At 40.6% G+C, this 15,921-nt stretch overlaps 1 protein-coding gene across 1 annotated transcript in view; it reads left to right on the top strand.

Annotated features, from left to right (window-relative positions):
- The window catches only part of LAMA3 (laminin subunit alpha 3), a 186,313-nt gene that overhangs the window by 103,533 nt on the left and 66,859 nt on the right, over positions 1–15,921 (top strand). The window contains exons 28-36 of the mRNA XM_077809046.1: positions 274–382; positions 2,449–2,546; positions 5,042–5,210; positions 6,112–6,238; positions 6,318–6,457; positions 7,793–7,908; positions 8,429–8,640; positions 9,477–9,681; positions 15,328–15,472. Coding sequence (XP_077665172.1) covers positions 274–382; positions 2,449–2,546; positions 5,042–5,210; positions 6,112–6,238; positions 6,318–6,457; positions 7,793–7,908; positions 8,429–8,640; positions 9,477–9,681; positions 15,328–15,472 — 1,321 coding nt within the window. The remainder of the gene's footprint in view (positions 1–273; positions 383–2,448; positions 2,547–5,041; positions 5,211–6,111; positions 6,239–6,317; positions 6,458–7,792; positions 7,909–8,428; positions 8,641–9,476; positions 9,682–15,327; positions 15,473–15,921) is intronic.

Raw genomic sequence — 15,921 nt, 5'->3', positions numbered from 1 at the left:
ATACAGTGATGATTCAAGTGGAGACTTGAACTAAAATCTGGGCTTGGGGCTATGGATAGAATATGCCAAAGTAGAAGCACTGCTTTACACATGACTTCTCTTGCTCCTCCCCTTTATTTGGTCTATCTGTTGAGATGCTGCATTTTCATCAGTGACTGAGGGTATTCATTGTCCATTATCCAGGAGAAAAAATAAACATGTTGGCACTAGCATGTGCAATACAAAATATGGCACTGGCAGGAGGCTAATTTTTAATTCTACTTTCTGCTGCAGCTTCCTTTGTCGCAGTGTTGTCGTTGATAATATGAATCGCATTGCAGTCTATGACCTTTTAGCTGATGCAAAGTTACATCTTAAGGCATCAGTGATAAATTTTCTTCTGGTAAGTTTCTTCTTGTAATACTTTTCCCAGGAAATAAAGAGAGACTCTTTTCTCCTTTTTTTATATGCTTTGTGATGATTTTTTAAATGGTATGTTTTAAGTGCTTGAGGATGGTGATTAGGATACAGTTTGAGGATTGCTAGGATTCATACAAGCTCAATTCCAAAGTGTTAAAAAAATTCTCCTTTCTTGGCAAAGGCATCACCAACATACTTCTGCTTTATTTTATTTCCCTAAATGTCTCCTATATGTACAGTTAAAGGAAGTATCATCTAGGAGCTTTCATACTTTATCAATGAGCTTATTTTTTTCTCCTTACCTTTTAATTTTTTTACTCCTGAAATTCTTCATGGGAATTTCCCAGCTCTCCCTCAGAGTTTCAGGTTGTGCAGGCTTTCATTTTTGAAACACAAGTGGCTTTTAAAAAATTTTTATTAGAAAACCTTTGCTGCCATCTTTTGGTCACATGAATAATTTTTCTTTCCTGGGCTGACTTTTCTTCTAAGTTGTTTCCTGTGTTTCTCATTTTAGAGATACAGAGCCAGATTCTGTTCTCTTGAAAATCCAGTGTAAATCCAGAGCAGCTCCATGGATATGTCCAAGGAATGATAATAGAATCTAGCCTAAGATTGTTATATACAACATAGGATGCCAGTTGCTTTATATCCTCTTGTTGCAAGGCATTGTTCAGTGTTAGCAAATACTGTCTGAAATCTCTGTTAGCTCTCAATAGTGTCGACAAGATTCATATCCTAAAGATGTGGAATACCACCACCACCTGTTGGGCTGACTTAGATCAGAGGCTTTTTATCTATTTTATTTTTAATTCTATGCAAAAAAAACTATACCACTTGCCCTATGTTTCTGAATACTTTCTTTAGCTGCAGAAAATGTGGTTTCCCAGTGCTCAAAGTGAAGACAAAAATGTATTCGTGCTTATGTGTGGGGGTGAGGAGGACACTCCTGACTGCCAGTACCATGCAGTTAATGCCCCAGCAGCTTAGGAGTTAAAGATTCAGGCAGGTCAGATATACCAAGGATTGAGATTCGAGAAGCAACGCACAATTTTGGAGCACAGAGGGCTGGTCCAAATAGCAAAGGCAAACAGGCTTCTTGCAGTCAGAGTTCAATAAATAAAAACCCAAGGGCTTCTTGCAGCCTGTTTCCTTTTGTTTCACAGTGAGTCAAATGAGCTGTCCAAATCCAGACAGTGAGTAACTGTCAACAGTTCCCTTTATTACCCCCTCCTAAAGGTGTTATTCACTGCAGTTGAGCCTAGCCCCATTCCACCACTGTCTGGATTCCAATGATTCCTTACTCTGAGGACAGGCATCTTCAATTGACTCTGCATATGGAAAGAAATTTTTAGCTCTCTACCCTCCAGAGTCCGTATTTCCCATTCACAAGTGCTAAAATACAGGCTGGCTGTCCCAATATTTCTACAGTAGGCTGGCTTCTTTGCTGCTCATTTGGCATTTTTTGCTTCCTTTTTAAGTAGTTCATGCACAAATAAATTTTTTTTTCACTTTCATTTTTATCACTTTTCTTATGGGAGAAATTAAGTCAGGTTGCTCTACCATATGCCTGGAGACTAACTCTGAACACAGTGGGTGAAGTCCTGGACCCACTGATAATGAGTTTTGCTATTGACTTCATTTTAGCAGCTGCTTCTCCCTTTTCACTGGGGCCAGGATTTCACCCTGTGTACAAAAAGTCATAGGACAGCAAATGGGGGAGTTATGGCCTTTCCTTCCAAACTTGTGCGGTGTGCTTTCTGGACATAGCTGAAGATCTGCTCCTCTTAGATACTACAGTAATGGGGACTATGTAAATACCAAAGCACTTCGCTATTTTAAAAAAATGCAATTATCTTCACAACACTCCTGTGAGGTAGGGAAGTTCTGTGACAGGGCAGAGGCTTGAACCTGGGTCTCCTAGTGTTATAGCTAGTGCCCTAACTACTGGATCATCTTTCCTCTTTGGGTCTGGCACCTTTATTTGCAGCTGACTAAAAAGATCACAGTGTTAACTGGGCATTGTACATTGTAATTGTGTGTGTTTTGCAGCACAAAATTTGCATTGTATCAGCTGAAGAATTTTCTCTAGAATATGTGGATCCTAAAGTACACTGCATAGCCACTTTTGGGAGCTTTCTAAATCAAAGGTAATTTGCATGCTTCCTTCCTTTTTTATGAAAGAGTCATTGAAAAGGCAGACATATGCATTGAGTGGTATTTCAATGTCTTTATGACTGAAACTTTGTTCTGTGACTCAGAGATGATTGTAGGCCAACATATTACAGGGTAATAATTGATAAAAAGTTTGTGTTAATCTAGACAGTCTAGGATTTAGTTAATACCCTCAGTAGCAGATTCCTAGCCTGTCTGAACTACTGTATGCTAAACTACTGTATGCTAAACCTAAACAAGTGGATTTAACACCAGAGTCAGGAGAGTGAGGATTATACTGACTTGCTCTGGCCCTGATCCTGCAACTGGTAGCTTGTGGGCAGAGGCTGCTGTGCCATGGGAGAAATGTGATTATATAAAGTGCAGTATCCTGGACATCCAAGATGTAGAAATACATTGTTTCTACCTGGGCAAATCATGGAATCTTCTTAAATGACCATTATTCTGATATGAGTTTCATTCTGAACTTTTCTTCACCACTTCATTTCTGCTAGGATTTTAGCAGCTACTTCCCATGAACTTAGATATTAATGATGTATGCCATTTCAAGACTTCTTTACACACAGGTCTTTTTCTACTATGTTGACAAATGTAAAGGGGGCTTAAAGTGAGTGTAACTGTAATTTACAAGTCTTCAAAAGGTAGAAAGAATTGTTGACTAAATCTAATAATTCTCAAGATAGTATCTGCTAAAATAATATTTGAATTGAAGTGGATGGGAGAAAAATCAGGATGGTAATCAGAATGAAGAGCTTTTAAGGTCCAATACATCATCTTTCTTGGCTTCCACATGGTGCACAGCGTTTCATTTTCAGCCCCTGCTTATCCTAAAAAAATCAGTCTTATAGCTGGGACTAGTTCCTGAGAACTGAATATAGGAAATCCTGGACTTCACAGCAATATAATTTTGAAACCCTTGAATCTGAATAAAAGGTTGGTTTCAGGTTGGTTGAAAAAATAAAATTAAACAACTATGAAGAATATATACCTTTATTTTTGGTTTTGTGGAAAGACATTGTTTTTATGTTTTCATATTTGCTTTAGTTCCAGCATAAATAATTTATGTTACAGTTTTGTTCTGTTGTTAAATATATTATTAGCTGGCTTCATATTTAATTTTATAAATGGGTTTAATGTTCATGAAATTGGAAGATTAACGGCATTGGCTCAGTTTAGTTATTTGATGAGCAGATGCCTTATGAGATTTCCCACACAGGCCTGGCAAATGCACCTCAGTTCTGGACTGGAAACAAATCTGCTGTTCCAGTTCTGTGCCTCTCTTGAGCAGAGATTGATGATTGCCTCATGCTTATAAGAAGTGAATAAATATCCATGAGTGACTAGAATGAAATTACCAATTAGAATTTCACTTGAAGCCTTAAAAAAGATTTCTTTCAATCCAGATGGTCAGAAGTAAATGCACCTAGAAATGGATGGTTAAATATTTTGGGTTGTCTATAGAGTCCCTTTTAGGGAGAGATGTTGTCCATATACCTACTTAGGCTCTACTCTTGCAAATACTTGCACATGTGGGTAACTTTTAAGTATGTGAGCAATCCCACTGATTTCAGTGGAATTACTCACATGTTTAAAGTTGAGCATGTATGCAAGTATTTTTAGGATCAGGATATTTGCTAGTAGTTTACATTCTTTAATTTGTAACTAACCTGACCCACTAAAATTTAGGTATGTGTTCGGAACCATTGGTTGTATTTTTGCATCTTGTTTAACAAACATTTAACAGGTAAGCTGTTTACGATACAGAAGTTTTGAGTAAATTTAGTTACACTTCCATTCAGTGATTTAAATCCATACATCTTCATTTTGCTTAATTGATATTAACTATGTAGAATGCAAAACAGTGACATTAGTTATTAATGTGTTTTTAAGTGTATTCATTCTAATGCATTATTCAGGGATGGCCAACCTGTGGCTCCAGAGCCACATGCGGCTCTTCAGAAGTTAATATGTGGCTCCTTGTATAGACACCGACTCCAGGGCTGGAGCTATGGGCACCAACTTTTCAATGTGCCAGGGGGTGCTCACTGCTCAACCCCTGGCTCCGCCACAGGCCTTGCCCCCACTCCACCCCTTCCCGTCCCCTCCCCGAAGCCTACCATGCCCTCACTCCTCCCCCTCCCCCCAGAGCCTCCTGCACGCCACGAAACAGCTGATCATGAGGTGCAGGGAGGGATGGGGAGGCGCTGATCGGCAGGGCTGCGGTGGGCGGAAGGCACTGGGTGTGGGGAGGGGGAGCTGATGGGGGGCTGCTGACATATTATTGTGGTTCTTTGGCAATGTAAATTCTGTCTCCTTTTCCAGCTCAGGTTGGCAACCCCTGCATTAACTTTTACCACTCTGACTAATTTTTATTTCATACCTGTTCTGCACCACTAGGCCTAAAACTTCATTATTTTACGTAAGAAACTCTTCCCTACTGCACAAATAATTACTATAATTCTATTTTTAGTGCATCATGCATTCCCTCAGTGTATGAAACTCCACCAGTGGCCTTGCTTTTGGATGCACTCAAGGATGGGAAAATTTCAGAAGTGCAGAGAAATGTACCGTACAATCCACTGAGTGTCCCTTTCCCTTCTGTTAACCGGGTTAATGGAGTAATCTTGACCTCATTACAGGTAGTTCACATTTGACTGTATTATTTCTAAGGCACAAAGTAAGTTGTCAGTAGTGTTAAATAGACTGAGAACAACATGAGAGTTAAAGCTAAATGGTGTTTTAGGGCCAAGCTGTTGCAGGGTGAGGAAGTCCGATAGATAATATTCATAAACAGAAACAAAGGACTCAGAACCAAACGAATGAAAAACCGTTTTGCTGGGTTGTGCGCATTAATTAACATATTTTATAATGTAAATAGACTTGTGATGACTTGCGGCTTTGCCGCTCAGGTATATAGTTTTATAGTAAGTATGAGTGAGGGTGGGCGATTGTGTGTGTTGTGCTGGGGGATTTGTGCTGGTTTGTGTGTGTGACAAATGAGGGATGTGTGTTGCAGTGAGGGGGTATGTGTGTTTGGGGTTATTGTGTATGTTGGTTGTGTTCTGTGGGTGGTTGTGTTGATTTGCGTGGGGGTTGTGCTTGAGGATTTTGTGTTAATTTGTTTGGGTATCTGGAGTGCGTTGGGGAATTTGTGTTGAGTTGTAGGGGTGGCAAAACAACCTGTGAAGAACTGTGGCAGCTGGGCAAAGTAATCCATCATCTCTGTAGTCTCCCGCATCTCTCTGACTTATTACAACCAATGACATTGTTGCATGCAAATTAGCGGTAGAGTAAGGGTGTGATTGGTTGAGTTACCTCTGACATCACAATTGTCTAGGTCTGTTGGCATAGACAGATACATGCTTTACTGTTTTATTATGTAGATATGAGTATGCAAACATAGGGACAGATCCTGCAAGATGCTTTTCCCTCTTGAGAGATGCTGAGCTCCCTCAACTCCCATTGCAGGTAGGAGCAGGCCCATAGTAAAAATGAATGAATAAAACAAATGCATAAGCTTAGCTGTCCTTGTTTCTGCAGAACCAGCTTACTCTGAGTGGGAAAGTGCCAAGTTTGGGCAGATATGTATTTGTTGTACATTTCCAGCAGTCAGCGCACCCAACATTTCCTGTGCAGGTGCTTGTGGATGGGGGACGCCTATGGTCAGGTGAGCCGTGCTTTATATTAATTCAGGTCTTTTTTCTTTCTCAGCATTTTAGCAAACTAGATTTTAAAATTTCATTTAGGTTCCTTCAGTGCTTCATTCTGCCCTCATGCTTTTGGCTGTCGAGACCAGGTGATTGCAGAAAACCAAATTGAACTGGATATCCCTGGGCCTGAGGTTTCTGTTACTGTGAAGATTCCTAATGCAAAAACACTGGTTGTGGTAAGTTTGTTGCACCTCAGGATTTGAAAGTATTTTTTTTTACCTCTTGAATAGTAGAGCTTTTCATGTTCACTATTTACTTGGAAATGGATGACTGTGAATGCAATAGTTTTTCTTAATTTATTTTGTATTTTTTAAAGAGTTAATTGTAACATAGGGAGCACTTTTGTCTTGTCTTGTCTTGTCTTGTCTTTTGGTCCAAATGTTGACCAACTACAAATCTGATAAAAAAGTGGGGTGAAAACATTCACAACATTTTATACCCTTTTTAATCAAAGATGTTGATGACAAATTTAATCAAATTTCAGAGGTTTCAGCAAGCTCTGAATCTGTCTCTCTTTGATGTTAATCTTCCTCTTCTCTTGAAACAGTCATTTAGGCCCTGATAGGGAGGAGCTTAAGCATGTAGCTGACTTTTTAAGCATGTGAGTGGTCCCACTGAAATCAGTGAGGTTCAGCATGGCACAGCAGCCTCTGCCCACAAGCTACCAGTTGCAGGATCAGGGCCAGAGCAAGTCAGTATAATCCTCACTCTCCCGACTCTGGTGTTAAATCCACTTGTTGCAGCTTGTCTTAGATTGTAAATTGTTTGGAGCTGGGACTGTACTGTACTGAGGGAAAAATCCTGCCTCCATTAAGTCAATAGCAAAACTCCCGTTGACTTTAATGGGGCCAGGATTTCACCCTGTCTTTGTACAGCACCTAGCACAAAGAAACCCCATTCCGAACTGGGACTTTGGGATACTCCTGCAATACTGTAATAACAACAGCTTGTCTGTGGCACATGACTTTAATCATCAAGTTCTGCTTCTAACTTTTAATATGACTGGTAGTTTATTTTTCTCCACAATACAGTAGGCATCTATTAACCTGGGGTCTGACCCAGGAAAATGCTCATGGGGAAATACTGAGCTTCCACAAATATTGTGCCTAGCCATCTTCGCTCTCCTGCCCGTAATACCGAAGGTTCAGACATATACTCCTACAGTCCATAGAAAGCATGGGACACGCTTCAGAAATGTAGAAATTTGTGTAAGAAATCTGAAGAACTGTCTTGTTTCAAGACAGCTGAATTTTGAATACAGTCTTCACATGAATTTGGGAGGAGAAACCCATCATCATTCAAAATAATTGAAAATAGCTTAACACGCAGCTTATGAAAACAGTTGTTCCAATAATTTTTCCATCCTACCAACTTCTTCTACACAGGAGTTTGCATCTTGTAGAATAATCCAGGGATGATACTGGAAATGTATTTAGCTATAGATAAACACCGTGGTTCGTTTCTTCTGTTTTTCTATGAAATATACAGTTTAGTTTTCTTGTTGTTTTAAGGAACACGTTTTAGTTGTTCCAGCAGACAGTTACAGCCATAGCCTACTTCAGAAAAGGACTGTGGACAAGTCGTTTGACTTTATCAACCAGTGTGGAGGAAACAGCTTTTATACTGAGTAAGCATCACTTTCTAAGACACTGAACATTTTACAAAAAGTTGTAAATTATTAATATTTTACTGTATATTAAAACACTTATACCATACCTATCACAGTTCTATATGGGCATGTTTTACATGGCTTATGCTGGGCCATTAAACTTACAAAGGGTATTAAAATGTGGGTCTACATTTTTCCACGACTGCACTCTGTTAGTCAAATTTAAAGGTGGAGTACCATTTCATATTGTACAAAAAAACGGAAAAGCCGTGCTGTCTATCTTGCTAAAGTGCCTATCTTCTTGGTATCTCTGAACAGAAGATACTTTCTTTGAAAAAGTTATTTACTAAAATGGATGTCAAATCAGTTCAGTACTAGTGAATTGGTTTACATATGTCCATGTGTGTACATTGATATTGCTATTATGCAAATGAACTGTAGTAGAAATAAGTCTCCTAATTTGTTAAGCTAGTGCAGAATGTAGTCATTATAACTTCCTAAGACCAGTTCTTACATGATTTATATTTTTTTCCACTAGCCCAGTAACATCTTCAGCATTCTGTAAGGATTCTGTAAGGTCATTAGTGGCGTTTTACAACGATGGAGCATTGCCCTGCGGTTGCCATAAAGCAGGTGCCACTAGCTCGGCTTGTAACCCTCTAGGGGGACAATGTAGTTGCAAACCTAACATCATTGGCCGTCGGTGTAGCCGATGCCAAACTGGGTACTATGGATTTCCGTTCTGCAAATGTAAGTACATTCTGTTGTAAGTGGAAGTATTTTGTGACGTTATTTAATATGTGCTGCAGCTTCATTTTCTGCATATGGGGCTCAATCCTACAAGGTGCTGATTAACGTAACTTTGATCCAGCACAGCACTTAATCATGCACTTCACTTGAACACGAGTAGTCCCGTTCACTTTAAACACACATGCTTCAAGTGAAACATGCGCTGAAGTGCTTTGCTGGATCAGGGCCAGTGTGCTCATTGCCTTACTGGACAGAACCCAAATGCCACTCTTCCAGAGTTGAATGTTTTACTCTATACTCCCTAGTAAATAATATTTTCTAATTTATTACCAGCTGTTGTTTCCCAACTCATAGCTACAAACCCTTTCATGAATAAGCAAGGTGTAGCATTAACCTGGTAGCACTGACAGATTTATTGGTTACATGAAGTAACATTGACTATCTGCCTTTCCTGGATATTCTATTATACACTAAATACACTGATAAAGTGGTGACATTCTCACCAAAACAGTGGTTTGCCCAATGTGTAGCAAATCATGCGGGGAAGTACTAAATAATAATGTTTGTGTTGAATTTGAGGAACAATTTTGTGGAAAAGGCCCAAGGTCTCAGGCTACCCCTTGAAACCTTAGTTGTTGTTACCTGGCTAATTTCCAGGAGTTTGCTTCTCTTCTCACTTATGCTGCTGTATCTGTTGAAGTCAGTTAAATGATACCAGTGTAAAGCTAGTGAAAGGGAGAAGAGAATGAGGCCCCATATGTTTTGACTTGAATGGAATGAGAGTCATTTCTTTAAACTGAATATGATTAATCTGTAAAACATTTCCCCCAACCCAGTATGCAACTGCGGCCGACGTCTTTGTGATGACATAACTGGTCAATGTATTTGCCCTCCTCAAACGGTGAAGCCCAAGTGTGAAGCATGTGAAAGACAATTTTTCAACTACCACCCTCTTGTTGGCTGTGAAGCCTGCAACTGCTCAAGCAGAGGAATAGTTAATGTGGCAAACCCAGAATGTGATAAAAACAATGGGCAGTGCAAGTAAGTTTGCATTATTGTGTTAAACTTGTTATTACTAATGTTAAAAATGTACATTTGAAAATTCTTGAGTGGTTTGATTCACTTGTCTTTTTACAAACTTGCAGGGGTGGGTGGATGTATTGTTATTTTGATATAAAGAGATTTATGCGCTGCTATCCTGGGATTAGAAAATGGTACAAACTTGGTTTGCTCTGGTAATTGGTTAGTGGGAATTAGGACTCCTGAGCTTTAATTCTATTTTTGCCACTGACTTGCCATATGACTTTGAGTAAATCATTGAACCCCTCTGTGTCTTCTAATGGCTTGCCCAGTGTCACACAGCAAATTCGAGTCAAATCCAGGAATACAAACCAGAACTCCGACTCCCAGACATGTGCTCTAACTACTAGATACACTTCTCATGGATTCACAGGGTCTGGTTTATGTCCCAGCCTGTAACCAGTCCCTTGGGAGTGATCCCATTAGTGTGCTGGGCCCCAAGGGTGCACACATTTCCACAGGGACAGGCCCATGGCCTCCAAGACTGGGCCTTTGGGCATCAACGATCCCTGTCTGTCTCTGTGGCTCCCTGCAGAGAATCCAGCCAAGCCCGACTCCCCTTTGGGCTTGTATTGTACCCCTTTAGAGTGCAGTACTCCCACTGAGTATTTGCAGTGACACCGGGCAGCCTTTTCCTAACCAGGTAACAATGTATTGGTCATCTGGCATACAGAATCTGAAAGTCCTTGGAGCGAAAAGGTTAAGAGAGCGAAAGGTTAAGCCGTAGCTCATCCTGGCCAATCCAGTGCAATGAAAGCTGTTATGACTCCATATTAGGACCTGTCTCCCTCTGACCTCTTTGTCTGTCCCAGGTGAAAGCTGCCAGCCTCTCTCAAAAGCCAACACTTTATCCCTTGCCTTTCACTTCTCAGTCCTTTGTCTCCAGCCTGGGCTATGCTGAGTTCACATCCCCACTTGCCTGAGCTTCCCACTGTTGGGTGTTGATTGTTGTCTCTCTGTACCCTCTGTTAATCTGAGTTGCATTCTACCAGTTCTTAAATGACCCTGTTCTCTGCGGCCCAGACAGCTAGGTGACACCCACACCTCATGTCCTGCATTCCCTCCAGGAGCAAACTTAACCCTCTTTCCCCCATTGGGTAGCAATGCAAAGGACAGGGAAACTGAGGCAAACATAGGCTTCATAAAAATATTACAGAAAATTCCCACTTTGTAACAATACTCCCTCCATAATTCTTAAAATACTAATTACCTAGTGTTAGAATCTCCTTCCTTAGAAGTTTTTAAGGTCAGGCTTGACAAAGCCCTGGCTGGGATGATTTAATTGGGGATTGGTCCTGCTTTGAGCAGGGGGTTGGACTAGATGACCTCCTGAGGTCCCTCCCAACCCTGACATTCTATGATTCTATGATACCTACCTCATAAGGTGTTGTGAGGCTTAAGTAATGTTTTAAAAGAGCTTCGAGATCCTCTGATGAATCTTACACTCTGTGTAAGTGCCTGATATTATTCACTGGGAGGGAGCTGTGGGTGCTAAGCACCTTTGAAATGAAGCCATATGTGTCTAACTGCCAGCACAGTGTGATGAGAATACATTCTTTAGATGTATCCTCTGATTTACATTATATGAAAAACTACTGTGTACAACTGCAACTGCAGTGAATTCTCTTAACTTCTGAAGCCTCTTCAATCCCGTCACAGTCATCATTCTTTTATCTGCCTGTAAATATAAGAGAGCCCTTCATGGCAAGCACAAATCCGTGGAGAGGCTGTAGGGTATTTTTCTCACTCTGACTTAATTTTTGATGCAACTAAGGTATAGAAGACTGGTTGAATTTGACTTGTGTGTTTGACTTCATGTGTGACTCCCAAAAATGGAACATGGGCTTTCCTAGTCCACTGTTAATCCCATGAATGGAGTTTACCAACAGAGCTCTTATTTTCCCAGAGTACAAACAAAAGGAAGTACTTCCTCACACAACACACAGTCAACCTATGGAACTTGTTGCCAGGGGATGTTGTGAAGGCCAAAAGTATAACTGGGTTAAAAAAAGAATTAGATAAGTTCATGGAGAATACGTCCATCAACAGCTATTAGCCAGGATGGGCAGGGACGCAACCCCATGCTCTGAATGTTCCTAAGCCTCTTATCACTAAGAAATTAACAAATTTCTGCCTGAGGCAAACTCACTATTTTGCCAAAGAAGTGGAATTTTGCCTTTTTTTCTCTCTCTCTCTCTCTGTGAAAAGCTTTGTCATCTGTCCATAATGGTGATATTTTTCACTTGTTGGACAGTTAGTGAAAGCTCATGAGAACCACAGAAACATCAGACTGGAAAGGACCTTGAGAGGTCATCTAGTCCAGTCCCCTGCACTCATGGCCGGATTAATTATTATCTAGGCCAACCCTGACAAGTGTTTGTCTAACTTGCTCTTAAAAATCTCCAATGGTGGAGATTCCACAAACTCTCTAGGCAATTTATTCCAGTGCTTAGCCACCCTGACAGTTGGGAAGTTTTTCCGAATGTCCAACATAAACCTCCTGTGTCCTGTCTAAATGAGCAGTACTTTATGGAGGAAGGTAAAAGGAGCAATACTTGATGGTATAACAGAGCTCTCTCTCTCTCTCGCTGCAAAGCACTAATTATTAAACTGCCAAGTTAGCCATTACATGCTGATTAAAATATTCAATTCCGTGGATTACAGCAAAGTCCAAAGTCCTAATTCTATGTGCAAATTTACTTTCTATTATGAAGATATGTGGGTAATGTACTTAGAGTGTGACAAGCCTCCCCAGTGTATGGTGAAATACTTAATTGTGCTCAGGTGCTGTATCAAATGCAGCCCATTGTATTCAATCCAGCACTTTAAAACTATTTATTAGTTGTAAATTCCCAGTGCTTGGGTACCCACATATTCAAAACATGAGTGCTGAGAGCCAAAGACACACCCCCGGTTGCCAAGGGATTTTAAACCCACAGTTCCAGTACAGATAAAACCTAGAGATGCAGATGTTAATATTTTTAGACTTTGGAAGTGTTTTCCTGTACAGAGCCTTTGGTCTCCTGAAACCCTGCACTGGAGTTGCAGAGGGAGGTTGTGGGAAGAAGCTAGCAAGGAGATGGTGATGAGGGGCTAGGTCACAAGATCCACATTTCTGCAGATCCAGTGGCCTCACCAGACTATGCAGGTCCACTCCAGAAGCTGGAGTAGGGGCTATGGGAGGGGAGTTGCTGCTTTCACCGAAGGAGGTGCTCTGTGATCTCATGTCCTGACTTTGGGGTTGGATTTCATCTTATATCACCCTTCACGCAGAGAAAGCCAAGTTACTCAGGCTTTGTATCTGAGCCAAGTGGATTTCACCCAGTGTGAACAAGTTTGTATAAACAAGGTTTACAGTGTTAGGGAGCTTATTCCTTCACCCACTTACTTCCCTGGTCCTTCTTGCATGAACAGAGAGCAACAATACCCAAAGTCCAAAGGTGCAAACAATTCGATGTTTATTGGGGTGAACTTTCAGCAAGTATGATTCCAGTTTCCTTCCTTAGTGTCCCACTTCCCAGCTCGGACACCACAGAGCCTTACCTGTGTCCCTGTTCCCATTCCTGCCCTTAGCTAAACATGATTCCAATTTCCCTGCCCCCATTCCCTGTTCCCATTTCCCCCCTTAGCAAAACATGATTCCAATTTCCCCGTTCCCATTTCCCCCCACCACACACACACTTCCTGATTGACTGCAGACTATATAGTAAAACTTGAGTTCTGCTTAGCTATACCTTAACCAATCATTTTACTGGTTTCAGAGTAGCAGCCGTGTTAGACTGTATTCGCAAAAAGAAAAGGAGTACTTGTGGCACCTTAGAGACTAACAAATTTATTTGAGCATAAGCTTTCGTGAGCTACAGCTCACTTCACTGAATGCATCCGATGAAGTGAGCTGTAGCTCACGAAAGCTTATGCTCAAATAAATTTGTTAGTCTCTAAGGTGCCACAAGTACTCCTTTTCTTTTTGCGAATCATTTTACTGAAATTTAACTAACCAATCCTAACATATTGTAACACGATTATTTAACCAATTATATCCCACTACCTTATTTAGTTTACACCCAGCAAAATTAATTATACAGCTGACAGGAACAATCACAGAACCAGCAGAGATTATGCAGACAAACAATAGGGAAATGGGGACTACAGTGATAGAACAAACACAGAAATGAGGAGGAGTACTTGTGGCACCTTAGAGACTAACAAATTTATTTGAGCATAAGCTTTCGTGAGCTACATCACTTCATCGGATGCATTTCACATCCCAGCTATTGATAAGTGAGTTCTTGCCAGACAGGATGCTATCAAACTAAGTTTCCTTTTACATCTTCTAGGCACTTCTCTTTCTCTGGAGGCGATAGGCATGATCAGGACAGGATTGTATTCCTAACAGCCCAATAGCACCTTATTTCAATGTGACTAGGTTGGAATGTGAGGATGTGACTGTTCGCTTCCCAGTTTATGGCTGCCTCTGCTGCTTAACCAAAGGCCTTAGCCTAAGAACAGGGCCTCAGACTGTCACAGTAAGAGAAGGCTCTTACACCAGCAGACAGTGATTTTGATTCTTTCTTTTATACCTCTATAACTAGCCAAGTGATAAGAATACACCTAAATTCTTAGAGTATAGGCCTTTACAGACAGGCCTGAATAGCTATATCCTACAGCCCTGTAAGTTATGTAATCTTTTCACTGGGAAACGCCATCTTGTTGTTAGCAGCTGGGTGCTTTGGTAAATGGCCACTCACTGTCAGCTCTATAGCTCTTCTGAATACAGACTCCTGCCTGGGATACAGCATGCGGGTGTCAGACTCCCTGTGTTCGCAAGGTGGTACCTCTCTGCTGCAGATGCTGAACAGCTTCAGAACATGAATCCCAACTTCAACACCTGCAGTATTGAAAATCAAACCACCCCCACTGGGTGGAGTGACCATTGTTAGGCATTGCAATACTTCTTACACTTTGAGAAAAATGGTAATCTATTTCAGCTGATCCCCATGAGTGGTGTTTAAAGACAAGTTTTCAGAGTAGCAGCCGTGTTAGTCTGTATTCGCAAAAAGAAAAGGAGTACTTGTGGCACCTTAGAGACTAACCAATTTATTTGAGCATAAGCTTTCGTGAGCTACAGCTCACTTCATTGGATGCATAAAGTGGAAAATGCAGTGAGGAAGTTTTATACACACAGACCATGAAAAACCTTTTGAAGTGATAAACACCCATTTTTTTATGGTCTGTGTGTATAAAACATCCTCACTGCATTTTCCACTTTATGCATCCGATGAAGTGAGCTGTAGATCACAAAAGCTTATGCTCAAATAGAGAGAAAACCTTTTGAAGTGATAAACACCCATTTTTTCATGGTCTGTGTGTATAAAACATCCTCACTGCATTTTCCACTTTATGCATCCGATGAAGTGAGCTGTAGCTCACGAAAGCTTATGCTCAAATAAATTGGTTAGTCTATAAGGTGCCACAAGTACTCCTTTTCTTTTTGTTTAAAGACCAGACAATCACTTCAGATCCTTTGCATTATTTTATTCCCACCCCTGTGACAACTTCTTCCTACACAAACAAACCTAAATGTTTCTGTTTGTTTTGTTGGTAAAGGTGCAGGCCAGGAATAACAGGGCGACAATGTGATCGCTGCAGTCCTGGCTCTTACAGTTTCCCAGATTGTATTCCCTGTAATTGTAACAGAGATGGAACAGAGCCAGATGTTTGTGATCCACGGACAGGAGCTTGTCTCTGCAAGGTCAGATAAATCAAGATACTTGTGCATTCACAAATAACAGTTTCCATATCAGTGGCTGTTTCATATTTAATGGGTATAATAAAGTGAATTTGTTATTTGCAGTTCTTAGATAAGAATTAAATTCAGTTATATAAAAAATGCATTGTAGCACTTGCCTGGATTGCAAATAAACTGCAATTAAGAAGTTTGTAGAATACATTTAATGTTGATCTGTTTCACAGAGAAACCTAGATTTATGCAGTACGTTAAGGTACTACATGCTATGTGTGCACATATGTGTTGAAACTCTATGTGCATACACATATCTCTGTTCTGCATCTGTAGTTTGGGGTTTTTTTATATCCACTAGGCTTCAGGCTTTTTTTTTTGGTCATATGATGTAATTGAGTGGTTCTCAAACTAGGGCCGCCACTTGTTCAGGGAAAGCCTTGGTGGGCTGGGCCGGTTTG

This window comes from Eretmochelys imbricata, chromosome 2 (genome assembly GCF_965152235.1).
Source record: "Eretmochelys imbricata isolate rEreImb1 chromosome 2, rEreImb1.hap1, whole genome shotgun sequence".
In the NCBI taxonomy this organism is placed as follows: Eukaryota; Metazoa; Chordata; order Testudines; family Cheloniidae; genus Eretmochelys; species Eretmochelys imbricata.
Note: the sequence above shows the minus strand (reverse complement) of the source record. Positions and strands in the feature narration are given on the sequence as shown.